The sequence below is a fragment of the Poecile atricapillus genome, chromosome 1 (assembly GCF_030490865.1).
Source record: "Poecile atricapillus isolate bPoeAtr1 chromosome 1, bPoeAtr1.hap1, whole genome shotgun sequence".
Classification (NCBI taxonomy): Eukaryota; Metazoa; Chordata; class Aves; order Passeriformes; family Paridae; genus Poecile; species Poecile atricapillus.
This window is the reverse complement of record NC_081249.1, coordinates 124,902,368-124,921,368: the sequence shown is the minus strand read 5'-3', so window position 1 is coordinate 124,921,368 and position 19,001 is coordinate 124,902,368. Positions and strand designations below refer to the sequence as shown.

The 19,001-nt window shown below is 39.0% G+C and overlaps 1 protein-coding gene across 2 annotated transcripts in view; it reads right to left on the bottom strand.

The window, feature by feature from the left end:
• Positions 1-515: 515 nt before the first annotated feature.
• DENND5A (DENN domain containing 5A) overlaps positions 516-19,001 on the bottom strand; it is a 64,293-nt gene continuing 45,807 nt past the window's right edge. For both annotated transcript variants that reach the window (XM_058838343.1, XM_058838351.1), the window contains exons 13-23: positions 17,026-17,110; positions 15,425-15,509; positions 14,281-14,409; positions 11,907-12,028; positions 9,945-10,090; positions 9,280-9,398; positions 7,930-8,111; positions 7,067-7,149; positions 5,716-5,839; positions 4,718-4,886; positions 516-4,495 (exon numbers count right to left, since the gene is read on the bottom strand). In XM_058838343.1, the coding sequence (XP_058694326.1) occupies positions 4,312-4,495; positions 4,718-4,886; positions 5,716-5,839; positions 7,067-7,149; positions 7,930-8,111; positions 9,280-9,398; positions 9,945-10,090; positions 11,907-12,028; positions 14,281-14,409; positions 15,425-15,509; positions 17,026-17,110 (1,428 nt within the window). In that variant the 3' untranslated portion in view covers positions 516-4,311. The remainder of the gene's footprint in view (positions 4,496-4,717; positions 4,887-5,715; positions 5,840-7,066; positions 7,150-7,929; positions 8,112-9,279; positions 9,399-9,944; positions 10,091-11,906; positions 12,029-14,280; positions 14,410-15,424; positions 15,510-17,025; positions 17,111-19,001) is intronic.

Genomic DNA, 19,001 nt, shown 5'->3' with positions numbered 1-19,001 from the left:
CCAGCACAGACCGGGGAGGGTGTGTGAGAGGTGAAGCAACAGAGACAGCTCCAAATTAATGATCCAACTCCTTCCCTTCTGCCTTCCTTGGTGGATAGAACATTCAGTGATGACCCCACACAGTTTGGAACAGAGGGAATGGCAGCACAGCTGAGTGTGTGTGCTCACGGGGACACCTTCCAAGGTCTGCCTTTGCCTTCCCTTTCTCCCCATCCCCTGATCCCTGAGCAGGCACCTCTTCCTCTGGAGGCAGTCAGACTGACCAGGATGGCCATGGGGAACCTCGGAGCTGGGTAGGAGGAGCTGTAGTTGAACAGATCAGATACAAGACTGTGCAACAAAGGTCTCCTGAAACGAGCCACTAAAATGTCCCACAGACCTGCAGCCAGGCAAAGAGGCAGAGAAGCAGCCAAATTATAACAGGCTTTATGAAAATAGCACATTAATGCTATTTTTTCATGTTAGAAGACAAATTTTATTGCAATTCAGCAAATGAGCTACACCTGTAAAACTGCTTTGTATATCCAATTCACATTTAATGTCCAATGGATTGAAATGTCACAGGAAAAATAAAAAAAGGAAAACAGTACCTGGTTTTGTCATTATAATGTAAACTTCAACACGGCCCTTAAGAAAAACAAGCCAGTGATTTCCCCATGTAGTAAAATATATAGTTTATAAGGTATTGATGCTTTATCTTAGTTTAACAGCCAATCTCTAGGTATAAAATAAAGAGCTACAAAGATGTGAAGTACGTGTACAATTTCTTCAAGTATTTTCAAGTATCCTATAGTCTCTTCACTACTGACAAAATTCATTTGACAATATACAGAAAAAGGTTAACTCTGAATAGTTTCACTGCAGAAATATTAACATATTCATGAATTTAAAACACATAAAAAGTATGGATCATCCAGTAGTAAGTCCCATTTGAACAGTTTGAAAAATACTCTTTGTAATGGAAAAAGTTGTGGAATAGTCTCCAGTTCATGAATATATTTTCAGCTACAGAATATCAGGTGGTTAAAGTTTATGGCAGGTAAAGGCTTTTTTATTTCTGTATAAACTTATCATCATAGTATTTAATTACATTTAAACCAAGTCTTTATTAATTTGCATTTTCATTTTGTATAAAGTATCATTATAGCATTAACCAAAGAAGCCTAAATAATTGATAGGTGATAGCCTATTTTTTCCTCCCAAATCAGGTATGACCCTGTAAACATGTTTGGCCAGTTTAGCACTATGCATTTACTGCATGATGAACCCCTTATTTTTTTTTATCACTGCATTTGTCTCTCCAGAATGAATGTGTGTTGTTACAAAGATTATCTTTTCTCATTAACTGTTACCAAAAAATCCCCACCAAACAACAGAACAGCACAGCCACACTAACTGTACCTACCAAACCTGCCGCCTTACTTTGGAAAAGTAACAGGAAAAAAGTTAAAACTGCATTACTCTGAACAAAGGGAGAGGGATTTTACAAAGCTCTGGATTAAAAGGTGCTGACTACATTGTTTGTTCCTATAAATTTCAGCAGAATGGCACGGCAAGAGCAAATGCTGGACCCTAAGCTGTGGGACTGCTGCCAGGAACAGCCATGAGAGAAGTGGGTGGGCTTGTGGTGAACACTGCAGTGGTGAGGGATTGTGGCTGCTCCTACAGACTGGACTGTTCTTACCCATGCCAGCCAAATCTCCTCCCAGAATCCTGGCACAGGCTGTATTTAATATCTTGCTCTTTCCTGGCTGCCTATGGAGCTAACAAAACCAGCTTTTTTCTTCTTCTGCATCTCAGAACCCTCTACTGCTCTGTCAGTGGAGCAAAGCCCTCCACACTTGCAAGTCCATGGCAGAAAGTGCTTTGAACCCTAACAGGATTAAGCATAAGTCCCCTGAGAGGAGGAAGAAGGTCTATCTCAAACTGGTTTTTCCTGTGAGAATAAAGTAACCTAGGAGCTGGAAAGATGATCTCTGTGTCTTCCTTTTGCACTGGGCAGCCAGCACTCAGGGTGTTCTCACAGCATCATCCCATGAGCCAGCCAAGGAAACACCAAATCCCAGCCTCTGCCCATCCCAGGTATCTCTGTTCTAATGAGGGCAAAACAATCTGCAACAGAACAGTCATTAAGCCAATGGTATCATGTTTTCCTAGGTAAACTTGTATAAGGAAAGGAAAAAAAAATAAATATAAAAAAAAGAACCTTGGTTCAGGGTAATTACCTCATGCAAGATAAAATTAATCCATCCTTAATACTATGAGACAGATGATTTTAACAGGATCAACTCTTCTGCTAAGGTCAAAATATGGAACCTTCCTTTCTTAGTTAATATCCCTGTGAAATATACAGGTCTAGTAAAGTCATTTTCAAGATAGATGAAGCAACACAAAAAAAAATTTTTTTTTGTATTATTAATGCATAAACAATTTAGAGCAGGTGTAAAAATACTATCCCAACATATCAAGTTGAATACATTAAATACTTAGAATGCAGTATAACTGTTCTTTATTTTTGCTCTTCCAAAGCGGGAAGAAAAATTAAAAAGCCACCAACAAAACCAAACCTGCAGACACAGAGAACACTTCTGTGAAATGCTCCTGTAAGCTGTGAAAGAATTCACACCCACCCCATGTGAGGAGTGGCTCAGACATCCCCCTCACATCTTCCTAATGCTACTGTGAAATCAAAGAAGAATCTTGCTCTGAAAAGTAGTGACAAAGGAACTTCTCCATTTAATAATGAAATAAATAGGACAAAAGTAAAAATAGTCAAAAATTTAATACATGTGCTATACTCATAAATTATGGAAATAAAACTATCACAAGATGGGACTAAGCTGTAGGTAAGGTAAAAGTGCTACAACACTGTATGAACCAAAAAACTTGGACTCTGCTTCTCCAAAGAGAGACAATACTGAGATAAGTTTATACAGTGGAGACCTCTTAAATACACAGCCCTGAACTTCTGTACAGTAATTTCTGATGCTGATAAATCGGCCTGTTCTTAAGTCACATATTCATTTCAAAGAGATTTTTATCAGAGGATTCAAATGAACAGAGATGTCTTTAGGCATCTGCCAAGTTCCAGATCTCCAATAAATTAAGCTTTCAAAATGTTTGTGTTTCATAGTAGAAATGGACTAAACTTTCTTTGTTAAAAACAAAAGCATCCCAAACTAAGCAGACTGTGACAATGGGATCCAAGACATATGCACTCAAAAGGAAAACTGTCTTTTCAGAAACATTAAAAAATCCTTATACTTATTAGTAAGGTATACTGTTATTATTTTAGATGGGGCATAAAGATCTTTATTTAGTCATCTGGCATCTGGGGAACTCGTGTTCCTCTTTATTAGCAGTTAAGAGAATTACCAGCAGCAACCATATACCAAGCTTCAAAAGGCTTGTTTTAGTGGAAAGGTTCTTGTGTTATGAACAATTATTCCAGGTTTTTCATTTAAGTGGGCTACACTGTAAATTCTGAATTGCAACATAATATAGCCAGTTGTATCATAGAAGATTTTTTTTAAAAGACAAACTTACAAAACACAATGATAGGTTAAATAAATAAAAAACATCAGTTAAAAAACAGACTTAATTTCTTCTTCTGTGCAATTACGTACCAATATGAAAAATATTACTTTGATCTCTGGACATTTCACGGTTCAGTCTCCTGGATTTCACTAAAAATAATACTGACAACAAAAATAAAGGAAAAAAATAATTGTTGACAAATCAGTGCTTTGGAGCTATTAAAAAAAAGCACAGATCAGATCTGTAGTTCCCTTGCAGCAGAACATGACCCAACACCTTAAAAATCAAACATTGGTAATAATGTTAATATATAAAATATTAGTTTAAAAACTATAGAATGACCTTCTCAGCAGAAATGGAGTGTATACACTGGGGTCTATGACATACAGCATATCTGAAGGCAAGTTCACAGAATGCTGAAAGGCCCACTGCACATTTTCTATGGCAAGGAAATACTGCAGCTTTAAAATAAGCTGCACAATACTCATCTCTATCTCTTTCACATGAAAGTGTGTAAAAAGCAAATCAGCAAATAAACTCTAAAATAGATTTATACCAAAATCCTCTTTTTTACATTGAGTTTACAGCTTCTATCCATTTGCCTGTACTATTTCTGGAGTTTCCTTCAAGAGAAGTCTAAGTTGCATTTTTGGGCCATGAACAAGTTCACGATACAATGTACTGGCAAGACAGAACTTTTGCATACTAACGAGATTCACTCCTTGTTGCTTTTTTTTGTGTTTATAAAGACAGTTTTTCCTGTGGGGCAGGAGGTCAGATGTCGATTCCTTTGACAAGAGATGCCTCCAGGGTGATGTTGAACTCCTGCAAGGTCTGCAGCACCCGAATCAAAGAATTCACCAGCGTGTGATCCTTAATCAGAGCTATGTCCTCATACATCTGGGCTGTAATGGGGCAGTCTGCAAGCAGGGCGATCCAGTGGTGCAAAAGGTGGTCTCTGACAAGGTGCCAGTGGACAGTTTGGGAATAAAAATAAAGCCAAGTTAATTTCACATCTGCACAAACATGGTTTTTCTTCTTTGCTTTTAAGCAAACCTACCATGTTTTCCACTTATCTTTATGAGACAGGGAATGGGGAGTAACTGTCTCGTGAGCAACATCTTTTTCATTCCATTAAAACATCAATAACAACAACAATAATAAAGAAGTTTCTTTATACCTGGCTCCAAGACACACCAGCATCTGAAACTTGCCATCCTTCCCAATGTTTCTAGGGGTGTTGTTGATAGCAGTGATAAAGCGACAGAAATTCCTGGCCCTTGTCTGCCAGTTCTCTTCTGGGACCATCTCGTTCTGCTCAAGGGTCTCATAGTATGTTTGTGCTTTTTCTTAAAAGAATGATGGGAGATAAAGAAGTTTCATCAGTGCATTTAGGAGAGAATTAAAATTGAAAGGCCTCAGATCAATGCTTATCTATGAAGCTCCTGAATCATTACTTTTAGGTACTGTTTTTCTCTGTTTGATTCAGTCCTGTGTTCCCCCTGTATAAAACTGGGATTCCACTTCCTTCCCCCTGCACAAAGCTAAAGACGTTCACCTATCTACTGAATTTGATTGCACTCAAATGATCATACAAGGGGAACAGCAATGTTAAAGTACCTACTCAAAATATAGAAGCATTATGAAAATTAATTCCTTTTTTAAAATGTGTTTGTGAACTCGATTTATTTAGCCTTGTGTCAAGGGATCGAGACCATTGTGTGCAAGAATCATGCTTATAACCCCTTTTTTTACAATGTCCAGTTTGTTTTTTACTAGTACAGCAACTAGATCCTTCTGTTGTGCTTTGAAAGAGAGCTCAACCTCTTACAAGTGTGATTTCTTGCTTTCACTGTGCTCAATTAAGAACAAGGTTACCCTATGTCAATTCACCACCCTATTTATGTACCTCCTCCTCAGTAAGGAAGTTTCTTCTACACTATTACTGCTAGAAGGAAAAGTTACTGCTTTAAGTACAGAGTCAGCTTTGGCAGGAGACAGAGGCTGTCTCTCATGAGAGTACAAACAGGTAGGAGCTCTCATGGCAATTCAGCTGCTGAGATGCCTCCAAAAAGTCTGCTCTTCACAGCAGCCAAGACACAACAGCAGTGATAAGGAACACAGCTGGGTGTATTTCAAAGATACAGACAGGCTCTGGGATGTCATCCTCCCACTTACCTAAAAAATCCCAAATGAAGACGTTCTTGAAGAGTCTCGGTGATTTAAATCCGTGCTGGAACACTTGCTCGAGAGCTGAAACAAGTCCACTTTCTCCACACAGCAGCAGGGTCAGGCTGCCTCTCTGCCAGCACACACAGAAAGCACAGACACTCATCACCTCACATTGGGACTCTGGGACACAGGTGTCCCATTAAGTTTTTAAATAATCAGATGCCTGAAGTTTAAATCTGCTATCAAACAGTGACCCCAGAGAAGATGGCCCAGTTCTCACAAGTCCTGAGCATTCAAAAGTGGATTGACTTCTCAAAGAATGAGGCTGAGGAAAGCATTGTCAGGGCCCCGTCATCACCATCATCAAATGATGCCTCAAACAGGCCAAGACAATGAGCAGGTTTTACCTGTAACAATGATCACTACAGAAAATTAGGAAAATATTTTCCTCTTTTTAAGTAATAGAGACCACAGGTGCAGTGTAGCAGGTGCCTCTGATTGCTTATCAACAACATTTAATGTTCTGTAAAAAACAAAGTCCTTCTTCAGCACATGATGGTAAATTCTATTTTGCAAAACCAGTGCATGACCACTTGAGATTATTATCAGTGTGATACTGACTAGAATTACACTGGATATTAATTTGCCATGCCGCAATGAATTTAGAAGTCAAGTGTTACAGGAATGGGAGGATCTATCTAAAAAATTCACGAGAGCCATCCATACAGATCCAGAATTGCTCCACACCTCTCTGGCTCACAAGGGCTGGACTCTGATGATTTGACAGGGCATGATACTTAATGTTAGCTTCAGAAAATCACTGCTGTGTCAGTTGATTACATGTGTAATGCAAAAGAGTGTTTAAGAGCACTTCTGTTTCACTTGCTTGGGGGATGTGGGTGTTTTCAGGGTGGCCTTCGTTTCTTTCCCTTTTTTTCAAGTGGCTCATGGGTTTTCATGTTTTAAACAGCAAGGATAATGCAAAACAGACACCAAAAAACCTACTTAGAACTCAATGCAGATGTAAAATGTCAGTTAATTCAAAACAAATGAAACAGGAGGCAGTGTTCTTGACAGTGTATGAGTAGAATCCTTTGCACAATTTGACCAATACCACAATTTCCAATACCAGAATGTTAACATTTAACAGAATGCTCCAGTTAGCAGCAAAAAAAGAGGCGTTTGAGGCTGTACTATCTTAGTGGTACAGTCTCAGTATCTCATTTTTGCTCCAGGTAAGGAATTTTCAAGCACATGGCTGTTCATTCAGTTTAGTTACTTCTGATATATATTCTGCCATGTTTACTAATGAGAGTTTTAGGACAGGAGTGCCATTACACAGACAACAACCCCTCACCTCTTTCTCTGGCTTGTGGAAATGCTTGACAATACCATTAACAGCTTCACCAATAGCTTCTTGTATCTGACCAGTATTTAACTCTGCAAAACACAAAAATATATCCAGGTACAGCTTCAGAAGTTGTTCCTCTGTGTGAGGGTTATGACACAGCACAAAGTACAGCAGAGGAGCACAAACTAATATAACTCATTCTGTTAGGGAAAGAGTGCTGGGCTGTGACTAATGGAAACCCAACTCTACTTTTATTTATTGTTGAGGTTATGGTTTTATACTGAAGTTAACACTGTGCTGTTTCAAAATACCAACAGTGGAAAGTGTTTTATATTATGTGAATTTTCAGACCAGGACCCAAAGCTAAGAAAAGGAGCTTTGCTTTGTTTAGGACTCACAAATCTGGGCATCCTGGAAATACTTCCTGTGGTAGTTTCCCTGCAAACCCAAGTATGGTTGGGAACAAAGTAATCACCTGATTTATCAGGAATAAGACAAAAACGGAACACTGACCTCAACAGCAACCAAAGAGAAGTCTGTGAATAGGAACCACTAGCAAGATTCTTCATCCATGAAGGACAGACAGAGAAAAGGCAGCAAATTTCTACCTTCTTCCATAGCATTCATTCCCCAGGTGAAGGACAATACAAAAAACACCACTAGACCAGGAGCACAGACACATTTGCCATCCTTTCAGATTCCAAAACTTAAGTAGACAGAACAGGATGCCCAGGATTGTAATTTGGAAGTCAGCTGGAGCTCAAGCAGGACACTGGGCTGAGTTTCACAGGTCCTCTCCAAACTCCAGTTGTGCTTGCAAACCCTCAGGTGATGACACAGAACAGGACAAGACAACTCCCAGCACTCACTTGGCTTATTGTTTGGTGAGATAGTGACAAATCTCCTGATCATGCTTGGAGACTGCTGCAGGGGAGGGGTTCGGCACTGCCGCTCATCAGCCTCAGTGTGGGAAGTCAGCAGCTCTCCCACCAGGATCCTCTCTAAGCTGCCGTCATCCATTCCCTTCCCAAGCCACCTTCCACAAGGAAACCTAAGAACATTGAGGAGATAAATACATGGATCAGTGCAGATTCAGTTCCATGCCAAAGACTTTCAACTGCAGTTGCCTAAAGCCCCAATCCTGCTAGCATGGTTATTAGAAAGACTTCGTTCATCCAGCAACAAATAAAGTCTTGGCTTTGGCTTTTACCAGCACAGGCAACAAAAGTGAAACAGCTTTTCTGTTCCAAGTTAGTGCTGAGTGTTGCAGTAGATGATCCATCCACAAAGCAGATTTTGCTTGAGTCTCATATGTAGCACATGATTTAAGGAAAAATGGATAAAAGGGGAAATCCTACTACATCCTCTAGGTGGGTGAAGAAATACACTGAATATGCTACATAGCAGACCAGCTGCAGAAAAACCCCACAACCCAAACATATGCATAAATGCCAGCACACCAGTACTTCTACTGAATTGGGGTATTAAACCAGACACTAGAAAGCACACATGCTCATTTGCTCATTATCACTTTCTCTGAACCAATGTTGATGGCAGTTTAATCAGCTTAATTGGAAAACTGAACAGCATCCAAAAATAGAATCTTTCCTCTTCATTTAATTACAAATGAACTGGCATGGAGAGCTGAGGGGACTTACCCACCAATTTGACATAAGTGCGAGCACGACAGCTCCTCTAAACAAAGGACAGGGCATCAAACTATGCTGTATCTAACACAAATAAATTTAATTATCACCGTAAATTTGGTTCCTTTACTTTCCCCACGCAAACACAGGTTTCTAACACTCACAAGGCCTTGTGTTCCAGCTTGTGTCCAAAGGTGTCTCTATAGTACCTGGAATACCCAGTCCTAATATAAAATACCACCTATATTTGGCAAGCAGCAAGCTCTAACTTGCTGTTTCTTCCTTGGGCTCAAAGTGGATTATTTCTAAGCTGCACAGCAGTGAACTCATCCTCTCCACCAACACACTGATATGAGACATGAACATCTGCAAACTACAAACCCTGTTTGAACTCATAAAAACCACGATTTGTTTAATGCCAGCAGCCAAACAATCTTTCTGTGCCTTCAGGTCGAGGCAACTGTAGACACAGAGTCCCAGGAGATCAGACCTTTCTAATCAAACAAGCCCTACTGTGCCAGCTCCCTGCAGAAATTCTACTTACCCCACATGAAATGTCAGGATGATACTTACTTGTAAGTATGCCCTGTTATTTCATTTCTGACCATAACGTATTCCACAAGCCACTTGGCATACAGTCCTGAATTATCATGTCCTATTTGCACTGTGGTCAGTTTTCCCAGGTTCTGGCACTGCAAATTAAACAAAGAGTTTGTCAGAGGAAACTGAAAAAAAGTAGCATGTTGGGGGAGTAAATCATTAGGGAAAGTGCACAGATAGAAACTCAGAAATGTTTCTGTTTCTGACTGCATGGTCGGTTCTGGACTTTTTAGTGGTAGCCTGCTTTACTTGTTTTTGTTTGTTTGCTTGCTTTGTTAAACACTATTTTGATCTGCACAGAGCAGAACTAGATTTTTCAATTCAATTTTACCCAATGCACACAATACACATGCAAAAATCAGAGCAGAATCACGTCTTTGTTTTCCAGCAGAAGAGGATATGACACCTCCCACAGTTGTAAGATAAAAGACAGTCTTGTCTATCCCTTGCACTAAGGAATTGTCAGTTATTTTGCTCTGCATGTTATTAAATATAGGTTAAATGTTCTATACACAGGCACAAACTATCTGTGACTAACCACAAAGAGGAAATGTATGGCAAGGTGGTACAGCAAGAGGAGAATTTAAAACTGAACAAACAGAACATCCAAATTGGGTTTTGTATCAAGTAACACAAACCTCAAAAGTCATTTCTAATATATTCCTGGGAATCTGCAGGACTCCTGTTTCACCCAGTTCCCCAGAAATACAGATCCAAGGATTGGCTGTGAACATTGAGCCACCAAGTTTCTTGCTGGGAACAATCAATATATGGTATGGTATCACTGCAAACACAAAAGAAAGAACACTTCAAAAATGCAGAAGGATAATTATGTAACCTCTTCAGTAAAGAGAGGGATAAATTTGTAAAACAGCACTGCAGTACCATGAAATGTTAGAAGAACATCAGAGATCCTATTTAATCATGCTGACACTTACACACTGAGCACTGACTGACAATGGGGAAGCATACACATACACAGCAGCCACTAAGAAGCAGAGCTGACAGCAGAACAGTGTCAAGTGAAGAAAGAAGTTCAGATGGAATAATGCCTCCCTATGAGTGTAATCCCTTTTTATTTACCAACCTCACAACATGGCACAAAGATGGTTACTTATCCTCAGCTTAGTGACAAGGAAGTAAAGACATGACATTCCTGTATTCAGGATTGCACTGTAGCTCAGCACACTGCACAACTTCCCCCAGGTCCTACTCAGGTACTAGCTGCAGCCTTTTTTTACAGGCATGGATGGCAGCAGCATTCACTACCATGGCTGAACAAATCCAGTGAAAATACAGCAATTTCTCTGTGCCATGCCACTCTAAGTTATGCTAACTTTAGGTCTTAGCAATTTCTTAGAAGAACGAGCAAATTTTTACCCTTCTGAATAGCACCATACATATGCACAAAGGCTTTCTGGTCCCCTGGTCTACCTGTGAGTAATTCCATGCAATATCACCTGAGCTGCAGTCCCTCCTCTGCCTCTTGAGGCATATGCTCTTCCACCACCCAGCATCTCCTGCACAGCCCTCTGTTAACCAACCTTTTATAATAAAATCCAATTCTATGAATGGTCACTGTGTTTCTTGGCTTTCTGCCCTTCTCTCATAGTGCATAAGCAGATTACAGTCAGGGCTTTTCAGCTGAGGCGTTTAATGCATTTCTCCTTCAGCATCTCCTCAGCTGTCAGTGCCCTTGAGAAAGCATTTGGTGGTTGGATTTTCTTAAAAGCCCAATGCTAATAGCATTTAAGAATGAATTAAAATGTTTCCCTTTTTATTTTCTGTGCTGATAGTCCTAAAGTAAGTGACAATTTAACTGCATCCAGCAGACCAGATTTTCATGTTATCCAGAACTTGCCTGCAAGACCAAAAGTTATTTTCCTTGGATGTCTGTTTGCTTTGTCTTTCATACACACAAGTATGAATCACAAAACACTACCAAGGATAGTCCTTTCACATATCCCACCCCCAATTTTATAAGCCTTGCAAAAGTCTTTCCTTATTTTTCCTTCCCAGTGAGGTCCTGTGGCAGCAAGCACACAGATCTTTGAGAACTCTGTAACACACTTAAGCATCAACAATAGCTTAAAAGTTTCTCTAGGGTATCTTTTTAACAAAAGAAGAAGAAAAAAAATAAAAAAATACATTGAGGAGTTCTGATGCAGCCTTCAACAGGCATTTCATTGTTACCCCAAACCCAGTGACATGCATGCAGCAAAGTAACCTGAGCACAAAATAGGAAAGCTTTTAATTCCCAGCATGCATTAATATTCTTACCTTGATAGTGAACAACCCATACTGCGCTTATTTAGTATCATGCAAACAAGCCAATCACAAAAATTTCAGCTGAGAACTCACCCCCAACTAGAATTATTAGAGCTATGTATTTTACTAAGCTAGAAACAAAAGTGACAGAGAAAGAAACTCCTGTCCACCAGAGAAGATCATGGAAACAGCAATACAGCACACACAGATGGATCCCAGGGGAGAAAAGCAGAACAATTATATTAGAGCATGTTGCTCAGAGCTGTTTAGAATTTTGGACAAGGACTCAACCAAATCTGGAAATCAGAGTTGCAGGGAAAGCAAATACTTACAGATTGTTGTGAAAACATTGGTAAAGCAAAAGTAATCAACAGCATTGAATGACAGGAGATGATACAAGAATTGTTCTTTTTCATCATCGCAGCGGAGGAATGCATAACGCTTGTAGAGTTTTCTGACAAAGCAAAACACAACACATAATCTGTCACAGTAACAAGATGCTTTCAGTGAAATGTTTTCTACTGTGCAAATTTATTAGGTACACTATGAATAATGGGCAAGTGATTACAAACGAGAAGTGATACTGGGAGAGTCAAGAGTTTTCAGTGTGCCAAGATACACTGACTCTCTCTGCAAGGCTGACATCTCCAAAGTGAATCAGTCCAGTTCTCATTATCTTCCACCCCTCAAACGTAACATTTGGTCCAAGGGTCTTCTCCCACCCAAAAACACCCCAAAATGGAAAAAGGAATTTTGCACTTTCTCAAAAAACATTCTGACTTCTTTTGACCATGTAAAATGACAGAACTGAAGTAAAGAGAACTCTCCTAAGTTACTTCTGAGCAGAGGGTGCCATGGGAGAGTTTTCCAGCACATGATGTACGACAGAAGACTGTTCTCAAAGGACATAAGGCAAAAACTGGGGCTCTCTGCTTGTATTTGGCTATAGGTGATCACCCAGGGCCTACAACAACCTGCACATTAATCCAGGGAATAGTTTCAGTGTTGATAGTATACAGCTCCTGACATAACCAAAATGATAGGCATGTAAAAGTGGCAACCAATACATAATAAAAGTGTTGGGAATAATCTTAAAAGAAGAGCATGCCAAAATATATCAAAACACAACTGATATTGCAGGAATATCTAAACCCTCAAGAATGCAGGAATTAGGTATTAAAAATGCTGACACAGCCATGGATAGGACATTCCTGCCAGGAGGGCATCCTGACAACTCCTCTCAATTTCAGGTATCAATTTACAAAAAAGTCAGAAAGTCACAAGACAGAAACTTGCAAAACTAATCAATGATAATCAACATAAAGACATGTTCTCACATAACAAACCTAACACTAGAGACTGACAGGAAATGTTCAATGAAAATAAAGAGACCAAGCCTTAAATTAACCTAACCTGCCTGTAGCCACAAGAGTGGTAAAGCCACAAAAATCTCACAGGTGCCCATGTGTGAGTTTCATTTGCACAATCTGAATCACATGTTTGACAGCCTGTCAGGGTATGTGCTGACCTGTCCCTTCAAAGGGTAAGGTTTCTCTGTTTCCCTGAGCACATAAAGGTCTCAGGAGAATGAAGCCATGTGATTTCTCTCCGTTCCTTTTGCAGACTAGAAAGAAACTAAACATGTTACATTTTCCTTACATTTGTTAACAAATGTCAAGTAAAGAGAATGGGATAATTAAAACATCTAACAGCTGCTTCAGAAAAGAACAAAGCACCATCTTGTTAAGTGTAAAATGGCAAAAGTAGCACCATTACTTTTAGTACCGCACTGAACTTGGCACTGCTTTCTCTAAAAACAAGTGGGGCACACTTTCAAACCATGCTGCCTAGAACAGCTCTCTAAGTAGGACACCTAAATACCCAGCACACAGCACAGGAGATTAAAGAGAATTGATGTTATCCAGTGTAAGTTACTCCTTTGTCATTTTCATTTTAAACATACTTTTGCTGCAGAATCTTCCTGATAGATAAGAGTACACTGGCTAGTGTTTAAAGAGGTTTTTTTTCATTTTCTTTTGTGGGGGTACATGGAGTGTGGTGGTGTGTGGAAAGCCCTCTCACAGCACTTGCTCTGCATGGGACAAGCACTGCTAAATTTAACCTGATCTGAACTGTTGACTTCACTGGAGAGGCTTAACCTTAATTTGGAGATACAGGTAGATTTATTAGCTGTCCTTGCTCCATCCTTCAGCTTTTCCTTATTCACTGAAGGCCACAGCTTCATCAGGAAGTCCAACATAATACAAGACAAGGCAAATCTCAAATAATTAGCTGTTGGGCTTCAGGGGGATTGGGGAAGAAATTCCTTGGAAGTTGGTGAGTGGAAGGAGAGGAAAGGAAGAGCAGACAGCATAGGTTAAGCTGTCTCCAGAAAGAAATCTTCAACTGAAGTTAATGACAATTACTATGGCTTTCATTTCCACATAGTAAACACTGTATGTGACTATTAGGAAAGCAATTCACCTTATGCTGTTAAGCAGGCTATAAATGTAAAAACACATGTGAAGAACCTCAGCATTGAATCCTAATTCCCAAACAGCTCACACACTTGGAAGGCCAGTTTGTTCCATGCCTTCTGCACACTGCTAAGCAGATCCAAAAATAGGCACACCTGGATTTTTGAAACCAAACTATTATACAGATTTTAATTTTTTTAAAAGCTTTGCCCAAGATAAACCATCTTACTTTGTGAGTTCATGATCTGAAAGCAACTGTTTCAGATGCCTAGAAAGCAACTTCTTTTCCATAGAGAGGCGAACCCAGGCTCTGGCCTTGCCAACATCTGTTTTGATCTCACTTATGTTCTGGATATGCCTGTAAAAAAAAGAAAAATAAAAAGACATGCTTGGTATTGTCAAAGCATGACAGTTCTTTTGAACCAAGCTAGGCTGAAGTTTCCCAAAGAACACAAAATATCAGGTAAATTTTGGGAAAAAGAAACATAATCACCTTAATATTCAACACAATAAAAAAAAAAAATCCCTGCAATCTAGCTCTAAGAGAATAAGATCCTGAAAAGGAAATATCTGCAATGCAGTGCCCTATTTACAAAATTCTATGCCAGGCCCATTGTCTCACATGATTTAGGACCCATTCTGGACCTTATCGCTGCAATATTTATGGCTGGATGCTTTGGAAAATTAAATATTGTCTTTGCATGCTCAGGAGAAGATTTTCTTGCACACAAGACACAAATGGTGTATTTTAATAAGACAAGCAAATCCTCAATTAATTCCTCCCTATTGAAAAAAATGGATGCTGAAAGAAAAAAGAGGGAGTAGAAAAAAGAAGGAATAGAAAATTCCTGTCAAGGTTGTTTCAGAAGTTCTGCATATTGCATTTTTTCAGTGTACTGAAAAGAAGGCATTGGGCAGAACCTGTAGTTTTGTTCACACTACAGTACTGAATGTTAGGTAAACCCATTATTTAGATCAAACAAGTTCTTTAAACTGCATTCTTCCCTAGGAAGCAAAAGTGGTCTCAGAACTACGCAACCAACTCAGCAATGACTGGGAAAACACAAACACTACTCCCTCACCTCTGTGGAAATAAACCAATACACTAAATGTTAGAAATATGAAATCTCTGTCGTGTTATTTCCGTAAGTTAATACCTCTGACAATATAAAACCTCCTCAGTATGAAACCTATTTCTGTAAAGGTCAATGAAAACACTGAACTATCTACTTTTAAATGGTTCAACAGGTTCCTTCCCCACAGCCCCCTCCTGCTGCAGGCAACACAGGCTTTTCTGGATGGTGCACAGTAGACACAGAAACAAGTATGCAAATCTCAGGGGGCTTCTGGGTTGTTTAACAGTTCAAACTCACCTCATATCCTGGATGAGAGAGATTCTGAGAGGTGACATGGCTGGACTTGTATCAGATTTTCGTCTTTCTGAATCAAGAAGTATTCCTAGATTCAGAAGAAAACAATTTCTTGTTAGCAGAAATCCATCTAAAGATTCTAAAATCAATATAAAAAAAGAAGGTAAATTAACACCAATTTGCACTCTTGTATTACTGGTGACTCTGTGAAGGTACTGTGGTGTATTTCCACTCCAAATGACATGAAAATCTAATATGCTACACAGATGGTTCTACAGATCAGCACACACTGAGCACCAACACTTTACTGAGCTTAGATTCAGCTGAAATTGGTATGACATCAAACAGCTTAAGACCTATAGTAATCAAATTAGTAATTAAAAAATAAATTCAGCAACTTAGTCTTTCTAAAGACTACCCTGTTTTCTTGTTGTGTAAGTAACTCTGGCTGGCACTGTTGACACCTGAGAACAGTGTTAAATATGTTTATATTATATAAACATATTTATATATTATATTATATTATATTATATAAATCTATTTTATATTATATTATTTATATGTATATAAATATAAACATATTATATAAATATGTTTATATTTATATACATATAAACATATAGAGTACCCAGCACTCCACACCTCCTGTGCTTACTGAGCTATTACCCTGCACACACCTGTAGCACCACTGTTTTTTAAATACAACATTTTGGGGTTTTCAAGCAAGATAATTACTCTTATCTTTCAAATTCCACTCCAGAATGAAGTTCTATGTTGAATACAATCAACATGCCCTCAATCCCAAGTTACAAAGCACAGAATTGATTGTGACTTATTCTAATGTACAAAACCACTAAGAACTAAGGGACATTCAGGAGACCATAAAATTTCCAAACCTATGGTTTTGATTGCATGTTACTAATGTTCAAATCTTTGTTCACAGCAGCTTTAAATAAAAAAGGTACCCACTGCCTCCCCCAAACCTATTGTTCTCTCCAAATTTATATCCTATGCCCCTGACACAAGAAGTAATGTTTAAGGATTACAGTAATAATCCTAGAAATATATTATCAGTGGATCCTATGTACAATATTGCTTCTACTGCAACACTTGATACAACAAAAATATGTTTCTTCGGTTTATGTTTCAAAAAATAAGCCTCCTGTTCAGTTGTTTTTCAAGCCATAATGTAAAACTTCAGGGTGTACAGCATAATTTTATGTGCTTATACTTGTTTTCCACCCCCACCCAAAAGATCATTTGCTCTGCCAGTCATGCAGAGCCTGTGTGTCACATGGAGGATGATGTACCAGAGCAATCCATTTTAAAGCCTATCTCTGAAGCATCAGCTATTTCTGGTTTCTGACTACCATGGTAGCCAGATCCCAGACCCAAACAAGTGGGCTCAATACAAACCAGTTTATTTTTCATAAAATATATTGAGATAATATACCAGGCCCATATTAAACCTATAGCAGGTGTAACACTTGATTCAGTTATATTGAGTGAAGATATTTCCAAGGGAAGAAAACCCTATATGGTGTAAATCTGCAGGCAGCTCTTACAGCTTTTATTCATCTTCTTCCAGCAGATGCCAACCTTACCTGAGGTACTGAAGCTGCCTGATGTGGTTCTTCTTTGTCTGTTTTCTAGGTAATGTAACAGATGAGACCACAAAGCAGACTTTCCCTAAAATTAAAAAATATTAGTTAAAGAAATCACTACCAGCTGAATCAAAAAAAAAAAAAAAGAAGTTTGAAACATCATTGAAAATATCAGCCATGACAAAAACTTGCTTTAAAGATGTTTCTCCCTATAAACTCTGTGGTAAAAGCCAAAAACAAGACACAGTTGGAGGCGCTTGGGAGCTGTAAAGAGGCTGAGAAGGAAAAGCAAGAGTCAGACTACTGGGATTAAATGGTTCTGGTAACAGGAAAAAGTCAAAGGAACTCCTCCCTCTTAGTTCATTACCATGACAAGAAAACATTCAAAGGCTTGTAAAATGCTGTGTGAATGTGGAGTTCGAAATCTGAGGCTGTGACCTGTCCTGTGGGTCTCTCCCTGCCTGCTTCTCCAGCAGTGAAATGACAGGAGACAGAGCCAGCCTGAGCAAGACACATCCAGGCCAAGCCCTGCTCCTTCCAGGGTAATTCACAGCTATGGATAAATGTTGCCCATTTTTAGACTCTCAAAAGAGTCCCCTCAATTTCATCAGGCAAAGCACCTGGATAATAAAAAACACAGTAAGATATCCCAAAATATAAGCAGGACAGTGAAAGCTTATCAGCAAAAAAAACCCAGTTTTACACATTGTAAAAACAACTTAAAAGTTTAAATTTGGGAATCTGTGTTTACGCCAAGATGAATCCATCAAATGGTGTTAAAAGGTGCACCTTGCTCATTATGTTGCTTTCTTAAACCCTTGGTTGCTTAAAGCAGAGAGTAAGGAAATCTTTTACTGGGAAACTACAAAGATTGTGGGATTCATCATAAAATATTTCACATAATAAACCAAAAGCTTCCAAGCCTGCAGAAAGGCAGCAGTAAGCAAACAGATTTTTGCAGCACATCAATTGGACTTACTTACAGAAAATTAGTATTACATATCTTCCTAAATTACTGCATTAACCTGAAATCCCAGTAAAGATCTAGCAATTCTGCATTTCAGAAAAGCTGTCATATTATAAGGCCATATTTTTGTTTACAGCTTTGTGCAGAAAGAAACCATGACTGTAAAGCAATAGTTGTCAATTCTGCACTATCAATTTAACCTAAAATTATCTAAGTGCCTTCCCAGAAGTGCAGCAATGATGGTTCATCTTTAAAAGTTTTTTAAACTATATTTAAAAATCTCTAACCATTGCCATCCCAGAGCTCCCAACAGTTGACATAAAGAACTATTGATCATGAGGGTTTATTCCAGAAGTGGCATGCCTCCAGAAGAATAAATCCTAGAGTGTCTGTAACATCTGTGCTGACAGAAATCTATTAAAAATATGCATTCAGTGGTGAGGATATAAAAAATCCATTGTGTCTTGTGCATACCTGACAGATCCAACACGGAAAGCCAAAACAACAAGTCTTATTATAAACAGATAAAAAAAGAACATGAAAATATCACCCAGCAAAGAGTTACATCCAAAACTGTGTTTTCTCCCAATAAACACACACATGCACACACAGTCTAGTGTTCAGCAACCAGCTGCCATGGCAAGGAGAGCTGCAACAGATCACAGAAAGCAGCAACAAAGGATCCTGCAGCAAATCGATGTCAACAACCATGATGAATGTGAGAACTCATGCAGTGTCTGCCCGCTCCTTCAGCACCGTGGACCTCTCCTTTAACTTCACCAAATAGCAATGATGATGCAAGCTGGATCTATAAGGGGAAGGAAGACAGCCTAAGGAAAGCAGAGGGACAGAGAATGGGCAAGGGAATAACCAAGGCCTTCTGAAAGTCCGGACTACTTCAGTCATTAGATCCTACATCACAACTCCCCTGCTTTGCTCGGGAGAACGGAAGGCATGGATTCCCTTTGCACGTGGAAAAATCAGTAGGTAGCTAATGTAGGACTACTGG